General features: G+C 41.1%; 1 protein-coding gene and 1 long non-coding RNA gene across 7 annotated transcripts in view; one reads left to right on the top strand and one right to left on the bottom strand.

The window, feature by feature from the left end:
• The window catches only part of LOC310677015, a 142223-nt gene that overhangs the window by 119689 nt on the left and 5010 nt on the right, over window positions 1-17524 (bottom strand). The window lies entirely within an intron of this gene.
• Window positions 11262-17524, top strand: part of LOC310677010 (uncharacterized protein) — a 169169-nt gene continuing 162906 nt past the window's right edge. For all 3 annotated transcript variants that reach the window (XR_014510826.1, XR_014510827.1, XM_083439314.1), the window contains exon 1: window positions 11262-11367. Coding sequence is in view for 1 of the 3 variants with exons in the window: in XM_083439314.1 (XP_083295440.1) it covers window positions 11334-11367 (34 nt within the window). In the remaining 2 variants the exon portion in view is untranslated. The remainder of the gene's footprint in view (window positions 11368-17524) is intronic.

The raw sequence follows: 17524 nt of genomic DNA on the forward strand, positions 1-17524 counted from the left end.
GTACCGCTCCGGCGGGAAGGTAAACGGCATTTCCGTGCGCTGCTCTGGTTCGCCAGAAGCGGCTTAGTCATGCTGGCCACATGACCCAGAAGCTGTACGCCAGCTTCCTCGGCCAATAAAGCGAGATGAGCGCCGTAACTCCAGAGTCGGCCACGACTGGACCTAATGGTCAGGGATCCCTTTACCTTTAAACTTCAGGCTTGCACTCTCCTTTAACAAGCAGCTTTATGCTCAGGTGGAATTAGTAATGAACAGTGCCATTTACCAGCTTTGCCTTTTTTGAAGACAGGTGACCTAAAGAAAATTAATCGAAGCCCTTAGTAACATCAAAGCTAGATTAGCGCAATGTGCTGTACACAGAGATCTGTCCTTGAAAAATGTCCAGAATAAAATGCTATTAAAGGACTGACCACAATGAATCTGGTATGTTAGAAGATCTTCACTGGCTGCCAATTTGTTTCCAGGATCAATTCAACATACAAGTTGTGGCTTTCAAATCATTGTGGTTTGGAGGCTTCCGGGTTGGCGCGCCTGGCAATGGCAGACCTCCTTTGTCTCGGAGGAGATTGCTCTCTGAAAAGAAGGGTCTGACCGCCTACGGCGAGGCGGAGACCCGCTAAAAACCACGGTCGGAGGAAGACCGTGGACTTGGGATCCCGCTTGTGCCAGTAGCGCCTCCCTTACTCGCGGGGAGACCCGGTTACGGGCTCCGGAGCGACGTGGGGTGAGTGGCGCGGCACTTTGGATCGATCGCTGTTTTCGGGGAGTGAAGCCGCACAGCTGCTGTCAGGAAGCGCTAACTTTTCCTGTGGACATTTGGACTAAAGAAACTCTCGTAAGTAAACGGAAATTGGATTATAAATTACTGAAATTCGGCATTAGATGGAAGGTTAAAACAGGAAGCCCACCTTCCACTTTGTAGAAAGATCAAGGCAAAAGCGTGAGAACTGGAGCCTCTAAAAAGTACTTCACAAGGAAATAAATCTGTCACCTAAGCCCTTTAAACCCCCCCTCGGAAGCAGGGAAGAGGGGGAGATTGCTTTAACAGTTTATAGTCCTGCAGAGCAGGGTACTTTGAACTTATTTTTAACCATTTCGAGCCCGGGACCGGGCGGCCAAAACAAGAAAAAGAATCTTTATAACAAGAAATAAATTACTAAGAATTATTAAGAAGAAAAGGATTAAGAGAGAACTGAATCTTTTGCTTACTGTTTGGGAAAGGAAAAAAGGAGTTAAATGACAATTGTTTTTGAAAGGTGGATGAAAAATAACTAAAGGAAACTGTAATCAGGTGGCTGTGGAAAGTTACAGAAACTCATGTTGGATTGCTACAAATGTTACACTTTTGGATAGAAACTTTCACACAGGCTGCAACTTTACAGACTAAATAAGCATCTGACCTTGACAGTAAGATAACATTGAAAGAACAGACTTGGGAACATGGAGGGAAGAATAGCAGCTCTGTTTGAGCAATTTCAAAAAAAACTGTCTATTTTGGAATTTGGCATCTCTGATTTGAAGGAAAATGTGCACAGCCTGGCCCAAGAAGGGAAAAAACTATTAAACTCGGCCCAAGGACTGGAATTAAACCAACAAGGAAGGACAACTGACAAGAATATGGATCAAACAGAACAGGTTCCGTCTTTACAAGAGGAATCTCTGGTGGAAAATACAGTAATAGAGCCTCAAGTTGATGGACAAAAAATGGACTATGAGAGTAAAGAGTTTAAAGGACAGATCTGGAAAAGGAGTGCCATGTATGGACTAAGAGATACAGGTTTGATAAGATATATTTTGGAAATTGGCACTCTGAGAAAGTTTGAAGAAGTGAACTTTAGCAACCTTAAAGAGTGTGTGGAGCAAACTTTGGACAATTCTTTGGTCTACAAGAGGAACTACAGAGTTCGGGCAAGCTTGTTCACAAAGGTTAAAGGAGATGTTGAGGGGAATGCGGTTTGGGACATAATTTTAAGCTCGAAAAAGACTCTCCAGACAGGCCAGAAAGATGATTTAAAGGCCTCGGACACCAGGCAACCTGGCTGATGGACTGAATTGATGGATTGGAAAGACTCTAAAAATTTGTAAAAAGGATTGGCAGCACCCGATACCGGGGGGATGAGATGGGGGGAAAAATTGGAGATCATTAAGTAAAATTTGACAAAATATGGTTTTAATAAGTATTTTGAGGGGATGACGGAAGGAAGTTAATTGGTTCCAGGAGTAAGATAAGGAAAATGAAAAACTAAGATATAAGGGTATATAATTATAGAATTTAAGATTAGAAGTTTTAAGATAAATTCTCTTTTTCTATTATTATTGTTTTTTTTCTAAAAAGAGGTAAAGGTAACTAAGGGAAAAAGTATCAAAAGTTGGAGGGAATTTGCCGATTAGATTAAAATCAGGAATATAAAGAGGGAGGTGGGAGGAAGCCATGGAAACAAGTTAAAGGAAAAAAGGGAATGTGAGACTTTGTGTTGTGTGGGGTATTTTTGTGTTTTGTTTTTTTGGGGGATTTTTGTGTTGGGGGATGGGGAAGAGGGTTTTTTGTTTTTTGCTTTTCTTTTCTCCTTTTTTTTCTTTTTCTGCTCTTTTTTTCCCCCTCTGTTTTTTGTGGATATGTTTTGTTTTATGTTGTTGGAAAATCTCAATAAATATTATTTTTAAAAAACAAAAAAAAACAAATCATTGTGGTTTGGGACGTGGCCTCCTAGGTACTGAAGACTCATCTAATGCCACAAAAAGCTCCCCATTATATAAGAGCTTTTTGGAGGTCCTTCTCCAGATGCCTCCATCATCTGAGGTGGCATTCTTTTCTGGAACTCTCTCCCTCAATATGTTCATGCGTCTTCTTCTATATTCTAGGCATCAAGTGGTCCATTCTGTTCTATCAACCCAACATTAATAGCATTATATGGCTCATCATCTCTGCCTTTCAAAAGACAGGCTGCTCTCTGTTGCTTTTTAATACAGTATGCTGTTTTATTTGTCATTTATTACTGTTTTATTGTTTCCTGATGTTTAGCTGCCTGGTTTTTGTTAGGTGCTAATGCAAAATGTAGGATACAAATTCCTAAAATAACCATAAAAAGAGTCTTTTCTCCTGCACTGATAGGTCATTACAATGTGCACGACAGAAGGATTCATCAGATTTGCCTAATGAAATACAGTATTCCAGTTCCAGACTGATCAGCCCCCTTTTCTGCTCAGAACTGAAGCTGAGAAAAGTACCATGCATCATTATTGCATCAACAATATAAATATTTTTAATACTACCATTTCCTAATTGCAATGCAGTGCCCCAGTGCAAGAACTGTGGAATATTAATCTAAGCCTGGCTGTGTTGATAGTACTTGGCCTCTGCCTTTGTGCCTAATGTGCTAAGTAAGAATTAATACAACACACTTCATACTCTGTCATGTCCCATTGCTTAATTAAGCAATCAGAAATATTGTGTAGATGGCTTAAGAAGATTCAGCTCTGTGGGTTGCATTAATGTCACTGGATTCTTTTAGCCAAATCCCCTCTTCACATCTTTAAATTTGCCCCCCTGCATACGCACTTGGGTTTGATATGATGGTTACATGTACTTCTGCTCACTTGAACCTTCTGTCTTTCAGGGCAATTTTGTGCAGCATTGTTTTCGGTGACTCAAGTGACTGTAATCTAATTCAAGTAATGCTTTTGTCATAATTTCCATTATAAATGCTGCCTTTCAAAAATTTTATGACTCAGCTGTGAAAATGTGCTGTAGCCTGAACTTTCATTTTACAGTGTAACATCTCTGCCAGTATTTGTAGGTCTGTGGCTTCGTATTTGCCTTAAACATTACCAGACTTGGTCCACTGCATAAATTTAACTGCATAAGAAAAATAGATACAGGATAAAATGATTGACATTTTTTTAAAAAAAAAATTGATTTAAATATATAAAACTACAGATAAGAAGCCTACAATGTGTGTACCAGTTAAATTTTGAAGAAAAATCTCACTGTTCTATTGCAATATGATAACATCATGGGAACATAATGGGTTGATAATCCTGAAATGTGTATTAATTTTTATCAAATCAATTGATCTGGGTCCTATGGCCTCACATACTGCCTTCAAAGCCATTCCTGGTAAAGTGTTCCAACTTTTACCAATGTGTTAACAGTAAAGAGAATATACAGATCTTAATGTTGGAAAAAATGTCCTCCTGAAGGATCCGTTTTCCACTTGTGATTGTGTACAACAGAAAGATTTTGGACTAAATATCATTAAGAAGTGTGGGAAAATCATTGAACATATTTCTTCACACAAAAATTGGCAATACTCTCGAATTTTGACAGTCCAAACAAACATTTACCTTACAAAAACATGCTATTTATGATTATAGCAGCTATGGAAAGAACAACATAAAACTGGAAACTACAAGGTAAGCAATCAATTGAAAATTGGTATAATAATGTCTGCAACATGGCACCAGCAGGAATGTAAATGACACAATTAAGACTAGCTAGCAAACAATCTCTTGTCAGGTATACTGGGATGTTATACAAAATGAACCTTTTACAAAATTAAAACAAGTATTAACAAAATAAATCTATCAGGGAAAAGCATGTACGTATCTCATTACTGTTTATACTGGACATTGCTCAAAAATATTGAATGCTTCTGAAAACATTCACCCATATACTTAGGGCAAATTGCATGGTTACATTTATTGACTACGTTGAGGGCAAAGGAGATTCCAACTAACATTTGGAAGAACTTAAGAAAGAATTATCATGATGTGAACTTCAAACTGGTGTTGGACAATATATTGATATATCACCCAGCCCTGCAGTGTAGGCGCTACAACACTAAAGGCCCGATCCCAGCATGGTGCAGAATGGACCTCCCAATAAGATTGCATATGCAGGAGACCCTCATCCAGAGAAGCGGACACGGAGCAATGGATCCAAACTACAAGAAAGAAGATTCCACCTAAACATTAGGAAGAACTTCCTGACAGTAAGAGCTGTTCGACAGTGGAATTTGCTGCCAAGGAGTGTGGCGGAGTCTCCTTCTTTGGAGGTCTTTAAGCAGAGGCTTGACAACCATATGTCAGGAGTGCTCTGATGGTGTTTCCTGCTTGGCAGGGGGTTGGACTCGATGGCCCTTGTGGTCTCTTCCAACTCTATGATTCTATGATCTGCAGAGCACAATCAACTATCAGGTATATAAGGGGTGAGATGATCTTTCACATATCCTGGTCCCAAGCTTTATAGGGCTTTGTACACCAAAGCCAGCATATTCAAACCAGCTCATAGCTAACCGGCAGCCGATGCAATTCTTTCAACAGCAAGATAACATATTAGTGATATCGCCGTGAAAACTGAGATGCTGCATTTTGCACCAAATGCAGCTTCCAAACCAACGTCAAAAGCAGTCCTACACAAGTGTACAGTGGTACCTCTAGATGCAAACGGGATCCATTCCGGAGCCCCGTTCGCATCTAGAAGCAAACGTAACCAGCGACGGCACGTCTGCACATGTGCGCATTGCTTTTCGCCACTTCTGCACATGACATCATTTTGAGCGTCTGCGCAAGCGGCGAAACTCGGAAGTAACACGCTCCATTACTTCCAGGTTGCCACGGAGCGCACTCAAACGCGCTCATCCTGAAGCACATTCAACCCAAGGTATGACTGTACATGGTAATAAACAAACCTGGAGGTGACCAGAGCACTGACAACAATGGTCAGGCTATTCCGGTCCAAAAATGGCCATAGCTGTCTTACCAGCTGAATCTGGTAGAAAGCACTCCTAGCCTCTGAGCTCCCCTGGGCCTCCAATGTCAAAGATGGATCCAGGAGCACCCCCCAGACTATGAACCCACTCTTTCAGTGGAAGTATGAACCCATCAAAGCTGGTAATTGAGCAAATATACACATTCAGGAACCACCTACCCATAATGCATCCATCTTGCCACAATTCAAAGTCTGTTTATCAAGCCCACCACCAAATTCACAGACTAGTCCAGGGCTTGTACAGTCTTCCTTGATTCAGAGAAGTACTACTGATTACACTTCACTTCAGATCTCCTAATGACCTCTCCCAAAGCCTAGATGTAGATATCAAACAGCATTGGAGACAAGATGGGACCCTGTGGCACACCACAGCACAACCTCTAGGAGGACAAAAGATGACCACTCAATACTATCCTTCTGAAACAAACACTGGTCAGTTGTTTCAAAAGCTGCTGAGACATCAAGTAAGAATACGAGTCACACTATCACCGTCCTCTCAATAAAGGTCATCCATCAGGGCAACCAAGGCTAATTCAGCTAATTCAATCTGAACCCAGATTGATATGGGTCAAGATAATCTTCATCAAATAATACTTGTCATTGTTGCACCACAACCCTCTCAACTACCTTCCCTAAAAAGGGAGTATTTGCGACTGTGGGGTAGTTGGCAATGGGTCCAGAGTAAGTACGCATTGACCAAACCCCGGATCCACTTAGTCATTATGGAGTGTGTTGCTGTCCTATTCATGTGGATAGAAGGTGCATATGTTGCTGAATGGGAGGAACACGAGAAGGAAAGCATTTTTGCACTGACAGATGACATTGTGTACTTATATTTTGCTACATGTTTTTTCCACTCTAAGTTGCCCCCCGCCCCCACAAGCTGTATTTCTCCCTGCAGATACCCATGGAACTTAAGCCTTGTTGTGTGAGAGAAAATACACAAAGAGAAAGGTTAAGTAATGCTTTGCCACTTCTTCTGAAGATTTTTGTTATTTACTAAATAAGCCATTCAAGCTTCGTCACACACATTTCTGTGTGGATTGTAGTTTGCCCCTTTGTCACACTCTAAAACTTGAAAATGTTCTACTTTTGCATGTCACATGGCACGCACAGCTTAAATGTCATTTCGGGAACAATATTAACATTGCTAAGTGCCTTTAGATGGATTTTGCAGCTTCCATGCTGTGCTTGAATCAGTTCTGCTTTCAGGCAATCCTTTCCTCCTGTGATTGGCAGAAAGAAAGACTAGTGGAGGTTCTAATTCAGTGTTACAGGAGACCTTAAAATTGATCTGATGATTTATTATTTTAGCTAAATAAGTTTCATGGCTGCAGTGATGAGTGGCTTTTGTGAAGCTACCACTGCACTTTAGAACTATAACACTACATCTAGAGCTGGAAGATACTCTTTCAGAATGACAAGATAAATTACAGGAACACATTATTACATGTTATTCCTAGAGAATCTGTTAATACGAGTTTTATAGGTGAAAAACAGCACTCTGAAAAGAACAGCAGCAGATTATATTATATATATTATTTTATTTTATCGAGACACAATTTACGGAATAATTCTATTCAGTGATGTGGACGGAAGGTACGTTTACTATAGTTTGCAATGAGCATGTTTGAAGACTGAATTCCAAGACCAGTTTTTCAATGAATCACTTTTTACTTTTAGTTTTTATGTGACCGTGTTTTCTTGTGAAAGCAACCCCATGTGTCCCACATTGAAAAGTGGCTTTCAAACAAGTTATTTATGCCATGTTATCCTTTACTTGAGATGGTGGCCTTCATTACAAACAGCTTCCCTGACTTCAGATCTTTCTTAAGCCAGAGGTATATGCTCTGAAGGTCCTGTGTATTACTGATTTTAAAGCAACAGCATTTACTGATTGCAAGAAGTGTGGTGTATGATCTCCAGGCTTTTCCTGTAAGCCTGGGGAGGGGGCGGGAGCAGCATTCCAGGACACAGGAGTCCTGGACTCATAGGCTCCAACCCTAAGGGGCCCAGAAAAAATGACTGTGCTAAGCCATTCCAGCCTCCTTCTCCGCCACTGTGTGAGAGCACAGGTAAGGCGCCTGATCACTCACCTGCCTCCCTCTGTTCAGGCCAGGGGGCCTTACCCTGGGCTGTGCTCGCTTTGCTCCTGCCACTGCTGGAGTTGGTGCCAATGCCTGAGCTTAATCCTGCCAGGGCCAACAACACACAAACCACACACCCCAGGCAAGGACTGCAGAAGGACTAGACATGGTCAAAACTGGCCTGTGAAGCAACAGACGTGAAATAAAGGCAAGGTTTCAGCAGTCCAGACATAAGTCAATGCCTTCTTTGACCCCTGTTTTTGATGTGCCCCTTCTCCAAGGGAAGAGAACAAAAGGCAGTCACCTCTGAAGTGAAGTTAGCCCTAAGCAGACACACAGACAACAGGCAGCTAGCTATATAGCCCATTCAAAATACTTCCTCAAAAGCTGAGCTCCACATTTGAGCCTCAGTTACGCCATATTAAATCTGTGGTTTACTCAAGCAAAACTTTTCTATCTAGGCAAGATATTTACATTCTGACTTAGCAAATTGCATATCTATCATACAAAACTGGGCATATTATCTTCACCAGCCTAGTTACATTGCTTTAGCTATCTAATTCTAATACAATTTCGGCATGAATTTCCTTCTGTGCTATTCATCTTGTTGACTTTCCTTTACCCACCCTTCAATTTCTCTGCTGTAAGCTGGGGGGCGGAAACTGCCTGGATGTCAAAATAACAAAAGTTAATACATTTCAGCTAGAACTCCCTGCCCTATTCAAACTGATGTTGCAGGTTCCTTCAGTACATGAAGGAAAATAAATGAGAATTGAAGCATATGGCCAGAAAAAGGAACAATAGATGTCTGTTCAAGACTGAAGACAGAAAAATATGATCAGATGGGTTAGAAAACTATATAACTTCAAGAAAATATTATAGCGCTAGGTGCTCAAACAAGGTGAAGGGCAAAGTGGTTCAGCCAAGTGTTCCTATATGGCCTTGCTAAATTTTCCAGTTAAGCATGTTTTGTTCACCAACTTAGAATTCCACATTTTCCATAGGCCCCAAAAGACTGGGGGCCCCTTTCCTAGGAGATACTTGTTTCATGTTATATTCTCCCAACAGTGTTCTTAAGTGTGTCTTATAGTTCAGTTGGCTAGAGCATGGTGCAGGTTCAATCTCAGTAAGGAACAGCTGCATATTCCTGTCTTGCAGGAGGTTGGACTTCTATGATTCTATTATTCTGTTACTTCAGATGGCCTGCAAGAAAACCAACCAAGGTGCAATAACAAGAATCTGCATTATGCCCCAGCTATCACAGGTAGAGACAGTACTCAGAATCTCAACACAGTTTTTGCCAAATGCTGTGATACGTAAGTTGGGTTAAAAGGTACATAGGTCACAGGTGCAGCAGTTAGGTAAACGGCTAGAATTGAGGATGGAACACAGGGTGTTCAATCAGGGAGCAGGGGAAGAGCTCCATAAGTCCAATTTTTGTTTCAGTGGGCTCAGGTACTCCCAAGGGCACCAGGAAAGGCCTTAGAGGCACATGTATGCCCATAGGTATGTTCAGGGAAGTTTTTAATATGTAATGCTGTACTGTTTTTAACACTTGATTGGGAGCCGCCCAGAGTGGCTGGGGAAACTCAGCCAGATGGGCGGGGTATAAATAATAAATTATTATTATTAGTAGTAGTAGTAGTAGTAGTAGTAGTACCCCAGACGAACCCTTAAAATACATTTCCATTTCTTTTTACAGTGGTACCTCGGGTTACATATGCTTGAAGTTACAGACGCTTCAGGTTACAGATTCCACTAACCCAGAAATAGTATCTCAGGTTAAAAACTTTGCTTCAGGATGAGAACAGAAATCGCGTGGCGGCACAGCAACAGCGGGAGGCCCCATTAGCTAAAGTGGTACCTCAGGTTAAGAACAGTTTCAGGTTAAGAACGGACCTCCAGAACGAATTAAGTTCTTAACCCAAGGTACCACTGTACTATAGAAAAGGATATGGGAAGATTCAACTATAAACATGCATTGCAGTGGGAGGTGTCGACTGTGGCTCAAAATGGTAGCAAAGTTCAGGTTTGACAGTAAGGGCAAAGCAATTACGAAAATAAACCCTTCAATGTATTTTAGATGCAAATCATAAATTGTTTTTCTTACCATATTCTCATCGTTGATGGTTTATTAGGAGATAAGTAGAATGCCTATCAGGGCCAATGTTCTAGTCTGATGTCTCCTACCACCACTTTGTGGTTTACACCATCTTTCTGTATTGAGATTTGCTATCACTGCCTATTGAAGCATTACATGGCTATATGCCATTCTCTCGAGGTGTCTCTAAATCTTACCATGCACCATATTTTACACCCAGGGTTGTTCTCTGATTGGTAGTGGAGAACATCCTTTTCCAGGATGCTACACAGAGAGAGAACGAGAACACCTCTCTTCGGAAAGGAATTGCATATAAGGAAAACTCTTATACTGTACCCAAAATAGGGGTAAATAAAAACTCCACCTGTATCCATTCAGGAGAGTCTGTCTCTTTCAAATTTCCCTTTCCCCCCCTGATTATGAACCTAGATTTGTGCATTATAGTTTACATACCCTTGAAAATATGTGTCATTTAGGTTTGTATCTTGGCAGCTGGAACAGTTTTAATGTTGAATTGCATACAGAGATATATAATGGCTATTAATTGTTGAGTTCCTTTATGGTAATGTCTCTTCCAGAAACAATTTTTCCCCATCACAAGTAAAATATAGCTGCATAACAAAAGAAAGAAAAATAGATACTGATCTTGACACTTGCTAATGAAACCAGCTGTATTCTGTCTTATTTACCAGACTATTCACCGTCTGTTGTTGCTGAAGGGGGAAAATGCAATTGTTTAAAGTCATCATACAAAGAGCCTGCTGAAAGTATATGAAGTCAAAGTGACTGAACTCTCAATTCTAATTCAATTCAAAAAGCACATTCCATTAACTAATGGTAAACAGTTTTCATTATGTTACAATAACATGGCATCAAAGGATGAGCACCATATTATGATAACAGACTATTCTCCAGTGATTTCACCCAATAATAAATAATGTCCTTTGGCAACATTATGAACTCTGGTTCAATGTCTTAACTAACTTCTTCATTCCCCCCCACCTCAGCATGTTAGTGAAAAGTATAATCATGTCAGCTAAAGCTGTGTAGGCAACACTGCAACTGAATCCTCAGCCAATGAAGTATTTAATTTCGCCCCCACCCATAAGCCCTACAAAGCATCTATTTAGTGTGAGGATTGCTTCAGCATGTTAGCGATTACCAAGCAGTTAACAGCAGTCCCTTCAGATAGCTCTCCTAACTGTGATACAGCAGGAGACGCCATTATGATAACACGTCCAAGTCTAGCCTTGGGCTGTGTCTCCTGTTGATGCTGGGAATATTTTCAACCCATGCAGAGCCCAGTACTGCAACATGTGATAGCAATGAGCTGCAGGGTCAGTACCAATACCAGCATGAAAAACAATAGCGGCGAATGACACAGATATGTGGACAACACAAATTTTACAGTAAGAAAAACAACAATGACATTTATATAATCTGAATAATTATGAACCCATCAGCACTACTTTCCATTTCTAGGCAATAAGGACCGATGACATTATACACACACACACAGTCATACCTCGGGTTGCGAACATGATCCATGAGGGAGGCAAGTTCGCAACTCACATCATTCGCAACCCACACGCCGTGTCTGCGCACATGCATGACTTAATTTGGCACTTCTGCACATGCGTGTGATGTCATTTTGTGTTTCTGCGCATACGTGAGCGCCGAAACCCGGAAGTAACCCATTCCAGTAATGGGGGGGGGGGGGGCAGATACAAAGGCCAGTAAACTTTAAGTGAGGTTTTAAGATTTTCTCAGAAGTGTTAACACTAGCTTCCTGAATCACAATGTAATTCAGGAGTAAGACTAAATTCCTCAGGGGCAGGGGATCTTACTGGAATGCATTTTCCTGTATCTTGGTCAGTATTCATTTTTGTGACCATAACTTACAGGCTATTCTTCTCCTTGGTAACTTCTCAAGTTATACTATGTCCTGCCAAGAATCAAATCACAGAATTCCTACAATGTCTCAATATACCTCAATTTCAAAAGTTCCCTGTGTGTAGAAAACTACCACAGCCAGGTATCTAATTTTGCCTACCCTTTCCTCCAAGGTATTACTGTATTTTTTGCTCTATAAGACTCACTTTTTCTCTCCTAAAAAGTAAGGGGAAATGTGTGTGTGTCTTATGGAGCGAATACAGGCTGTGCAGCTATCCCAGAAGCCAGAACAGCAAGAGGGATTGCTGCTTTCACTGCGCAGTGATCTCTCTTGCTGTTCTGGCTTCTGAGATTCAGAATATTTATTTTCTTGTTTTCCTCCTCCAAAAACTAGGTGCATCTTGTGGTCTGGTGCGTCTTATAGAGCGAAAAATACGGTAGCTTTCCATGTGCAGAATAATATGGTATGACTAGAGTTTGAAAATAAGCAGCTATAATATTAGTGGTATTATAGTTCCCAGCAATGCTGAGCTACACTACCAGAAACATTTCAAACAATTTTTAGTGCTGATGGAGGAGGCTGTGCGAGTCATCTGCTCCAATCTCATTGGCACATTGAATTATTATACAGCATATATTTGACTTGCTTATGATTTTTCTGATCTTGTTCCATGCATGCCTTATTTACTTTCTCTAATTGCCAGCAACTTTCCAGGGTTTCAGATAAGAGACATTGCCAATCCTACCGAGATATACCAAGGATTTAGCCTGGAACCTTCTGCATGAAAGACAGCTGCTATATGGTCCTTCTTGGGATAGTTATTTTAATAAGCCTTGCTATGGGAACAAATCATGTGGAGAAAATTTGCCTGGCACTGTGTGGCCCACCAAGCAGCAAATGGGGTGGATTTCCACCCACATGTTGGTTCCTGTGGGGCCAAAGGAGAGGGAGAGGAGAATCCTTTGTAAAGATCCCCCCTTGAGAGTTTGGGGCCACTTTGTCCCACAAGCTTCTCACCCACCCACCCTCAGGTGAGAGCCTCCAATGAGTAACCTGGGTCACTGGTTGACAGGACCAGAGTTTCTTCTTTCAACCCAACAGGCCTTTGGTGTGGTTTTTTTCGCCCTTCCCCCAGTGACATTTATGGCTACCTTTTGCTGGACAGGATAACTTTGTGTTAATGTCAGAAATGGCATTGGGCAAGATCAACATAGTGAAGGAGGACCCCCCATAAGGAGCTGAGATGAAGACTGACCATGGCCTGCCCCAAATTTGGGCTGGGCTCTCTGCCTGGCTGGAATCTTCACCCCGGTCACCCAGTGAAACCTTGCCAGCTTCACTTGCTCCACTGCAGCATTCAACAATGGGCAACTCCTATGGAACGGGTTTGTTACGGTCCAACCCCAATGAATCCCATTCTGCCAGCAGGGGATGAGTAGGATGATGAACTGACCCTGGCCCTACTGCCATGCGAACACCTACTCTGCCTGCTGCAGTCAATAAAGATTTGGCCTGATTTCATCCCAACACCTGGTGTGCTGTCTGGCCACTTACTGCTTTGCTGGCTCACAGATGGGATGTGCTCCCATTGCTCTGTCCCATCTTCTGCTAACCTAGCAGTTTGAAAGCATACCATAGGTACTGCTGTGACGAGAAGGTAAAACACCCATTCTGTGCACTCTGGCACTTGTCACAGTGCCCCGTTGCACCAGAAGCGGTTTAGTCATGCTTGCCACATGACCTGGAAAGCTGTCTGTGGACAAATGTCAGCTCCCTCAGCCTGAAAGTGAGATGAGCGCCACATCCCATAGTTGCCTTTGACTGGACTTAATGTTCCAGGGGTCCTTTACCTTTTTACTTATTAAATTCTTTATTGTGATGTATTACCATAAAAAGTAAGTAGAACTCTGAAGACAGATTCCTTAATATGTGACTTGAGGGCTGTGCCTCTTATTGTTCAAACAACTGCTGATCTTTACGAAAATAACATTTATTGGTAAACAAGAGTTGTGTAATGAATAATTGATAGAACTCAAGGTGTACTTGAGCCAATTATTTTAGTGGTCTGGCCTAATATGTACACTTAGGCAAATTAAATCAAGGTGCCTTTGTAGAAGCTTGTAACTTACTTGTTTGGGCTGCAGATTATTCCATTGGGCTATGTTTCTGCTTTGAACAGTTTGATCTGAATTAAAGTAAAGTAATGACTAAAGGTTTCTGGAGATAAAAACATAATCTTGTAGTTCTACAGAAGTCAATATTGGCAAATCAATGAGAAAATGCAACCATTTGTGGTGAATTCATTCTCAGTAGATTTAATGTCTGAATCTTTAAAACAAAATTTCACAACAAAGCCATGTAAAGGATTCTTTTCCTTAGATATCGCAGATTGATAGACATAGCAGATTGATCCACATATTCCATGAAGATCAGAGAGGGAAATAGTTTTGTTGTTAAGCAAGAAAATGCCTTACAAGTCTTTTCAATTCCTTCGGTGAAAACCTGTGCATTTCCTTCCAATGGCTTCCTAAAAGATATATGGTTTAAACTAGCAGTTCTGGAACATAATTTCTCACTATTGTGAAGAAATTACAAGTGCAAGTGTCTGGTATCTATGTATAGGCATCTGCTACTTATCTTTGCCCTTGTATAGGAGACAGTTGTCACAGCCTGGTCCAATTTCTTCTAGCATTAAGCATTTCATCCATAACAATATCCAGGGTCAAGAAAACCTTAAGGCAAGATTGTAATGGAAGCTGCAACAGATTCTGATATTTTCCTACACTGACCTATTTCACGTTTAGAAATACCCTCTTCAGAAGCAGAATGACACATTTTCATCTTTAGCCCAAAGTCTTATATGATGTTTCAGTGTAAACAAATATGACATGTGATTGCTGGCTATGTGACTGTTAAGATTCATATTCAGTTGTCACCACAATGTCACAATTTGTGGCAGAGGCTTGTTTTAGCTGTAGTAGTGTAAATAGCTACTTGTGTTGCTGCAATCAGAGCAGCCTGCAAGGTCTTGAAACTGAAGCAGGGTCCAAATCTTTTCTGCTTCCCAGACTAACCTGTTACTACAGCTGAAAGGAATTGGAAGGCTGCATTGATGTCATATACCAAGGTATGCCCTAACAGGACTAGGATGCTGTGTAAGGGGCAGTTGTGAGGGCAGACTGCCTCTGTCCCTGTAGAGATACACTATCTTGCAGCTACATCACATCAGGGGTAGAAAAATAAGTGTTGGTGCAACAATGCCTAGAGCTTGGTGCTGTGGTTTTTATGAGTGCTGTGTCTGAGCAGCAGTTTATCAAATTAAGTAATTAATCTTTAATATCCTGCAAGTGTTCTGCAGTAACTGGTCTGCATGACATCTGTTTCAGGGATCATGTTGTACACAACTCCTGAAGTCTCAGCATGCTGGGCTTCTGCCCATAGTTATTCCTGCTCCATTTATGAAACTACTGGATGTGGTGTACAATGAACAATCTCCACTCCTGACTTCTTGTCATTAGCATGGTGTTTGCTTTCCTAGCTAAAAGGTACCTGTCTCTTCTAAGAGTGCTTTCCTTGCTTTTGGCTATACGCTACAGCACGTCTGGGGGAAAAACTTAACTGCTGTGCTGACATGTCATTAACTAAATAAAAGTGACATGCCTGTCTTCGGTATTTGCCATTGTGTTTCTGTGTGCATAGACCCAGCATTAGACAGGATTAAAATCAGTCTCTTGAATTCTACGGAATAATCTACCCACTTAACTTTTCCATTAAAACTCCTAGGGAGAGTGGAGCATTCCATATACAGATTAGGACTTGGGAAGAGGGTTTATATACAGGGTACACAGAAGGAAGCCAGCTCCGCTCTTGTTCACTCAAGCAATTGCTTCACTTTTTGTGTAGCCCAGCGATATAGCTCCACTGCTTGAGGAGCTTCTCTAAATGTTGGCCTACTGGATTAGGCTTAAGGAATTCACAGTTTCATCATCGTGACTTGGAGGGCAGAGACCTCTTTTCATCAGAAATGTGTAGGTGGTGTGACGGACAGGCCATGGGTCTTCCTCCTTGTGACCCGGCAAACCAGTTAGAGGTGCTGAGACCATCGGCTAATCAGGAGAGAGAGGGGCAATTTAAGTTAGATGCTGGCAGTTTAACGATCAGACAGGGTTGAACTATCTGTGTGGGGGAAACCATTTTGATTCCCTGAGGGGAAGTTAAATTCTTGAAGGCACCAAAAGTCTAGCAAAGACTTGGCATGATAAAGAATGCTGCTTAAAAGTTTCTCTGCAAATTGATTGTGTTAATTAACTTTTGTGCCTCACTTGTGATACCACCATGTGTTGAAACCCTCACAGTGTGGATACAGATTGTTCCAGAGTGCATATACATACAGATTGTTCCAGAGTGCCTCCTTAAACTTCTAGGTGGGAAGTGAGTAGACACCGAGGAGACTTCACATAAGTACACCTTGCTGCTGTGAAATCTTAAATGCTACCACAATTAGTTAGTTATAGGTCGCTACTGTGTAATGCAAGAGAAACTTTACTGGCAAAACACCCAAACTATGGATCACATTACCCAGCACCCATCCTTCAGTGAGGGTGTCTGTCACAGGTGGCTTACTTCCATGTCTGGGGACACTGGTCTCAACAATTCAATACCCAGGTTTTGAGTGCAATTCTACACTGTGTTGAAGTCCGCAGCAATTATGGCCAGCAAAGTAGCAAGACTTACCTACTTACTGAGGAAATACTGCCAATGTTTAAAAAGCAAAGGTGAAAAGCCAACTACAATGCAAAGCACGAGTCTTACCTAAAATATAATTTTTCTGAATAGTCTCTAATAAAATTATTCACACAAAGCCTTATTCTCGAGCTGTTTCTAGCTTATGTTTAAAGTTAAACCTTTAATCCTTTCTCTGCTGAGCTCTCAAATGTTGCTGCCCAAATCTCTGAATCTTCTTATCTCCAAAACTGTGTCACTGCCTATAAAAAGATATCAACTTGTCAATCATTATCAGCATATGCAATATTTATAGCTGCTGCTTCTATTCCAGTTAGAAGAACTATGACGAGCACAGCAGAAGGCAGCATTTATATTGGCATGGCCACAAATCTTTAAACAGGTTGACACACAAGTGTATAGCTTGAGATGTCTCCTTCTCTAGATGTGACTAACTTAAGTAGTTTATTTGGTACTAGTGCTGTCATGAGCACTATCCAAGCAGGACCCAAAATAGCCACACTCATTATGGGAATGAGTATTAGTGCTCTGTTAACGAATGAATTCATTTATTCTGGGTTATAGTCAACTAAGTCATAATTGGAGTATTATTATATTACTTATTAAATCTGTATACTGTCCTATAACTGCAGGTCTCAGGGTGGTTCACAGACATATTGATTTCAGTATGTTTACTCAGAGAGGGTACAACTAATGCCAGTTATTATCCTTTATAACAAGCTAAATTTATATACCACCTTTCTGCCAATGCATTCAAGGTGCTTTACAATTAAAAATAATAAGACAAAATAAGAAGCATTTGTCTGGCCAATGGTGATGTCTACGGAACACGAGCCTACTGGCTTCTCTTTGTTTCTCTGCGTGTCTTTTGCACCAGATACAGTTTTCTGTTAAGAGTACAGCAATGTTTTATATGCCTACCACACAGA

This window comes from Podarcis tiliguerta (genome assembly GCF_965153285.1).
Source record: "Podarcis tiliguerta genome assembly, chromosome: 4".
NCBI classification, from domain to species: domain Eukaryota; kingdom Metazoa; phylum Chordata; class Lepidosauria; order Squamata; family Lacertidae; genus Podarcis; species Podarcis tiliguerta.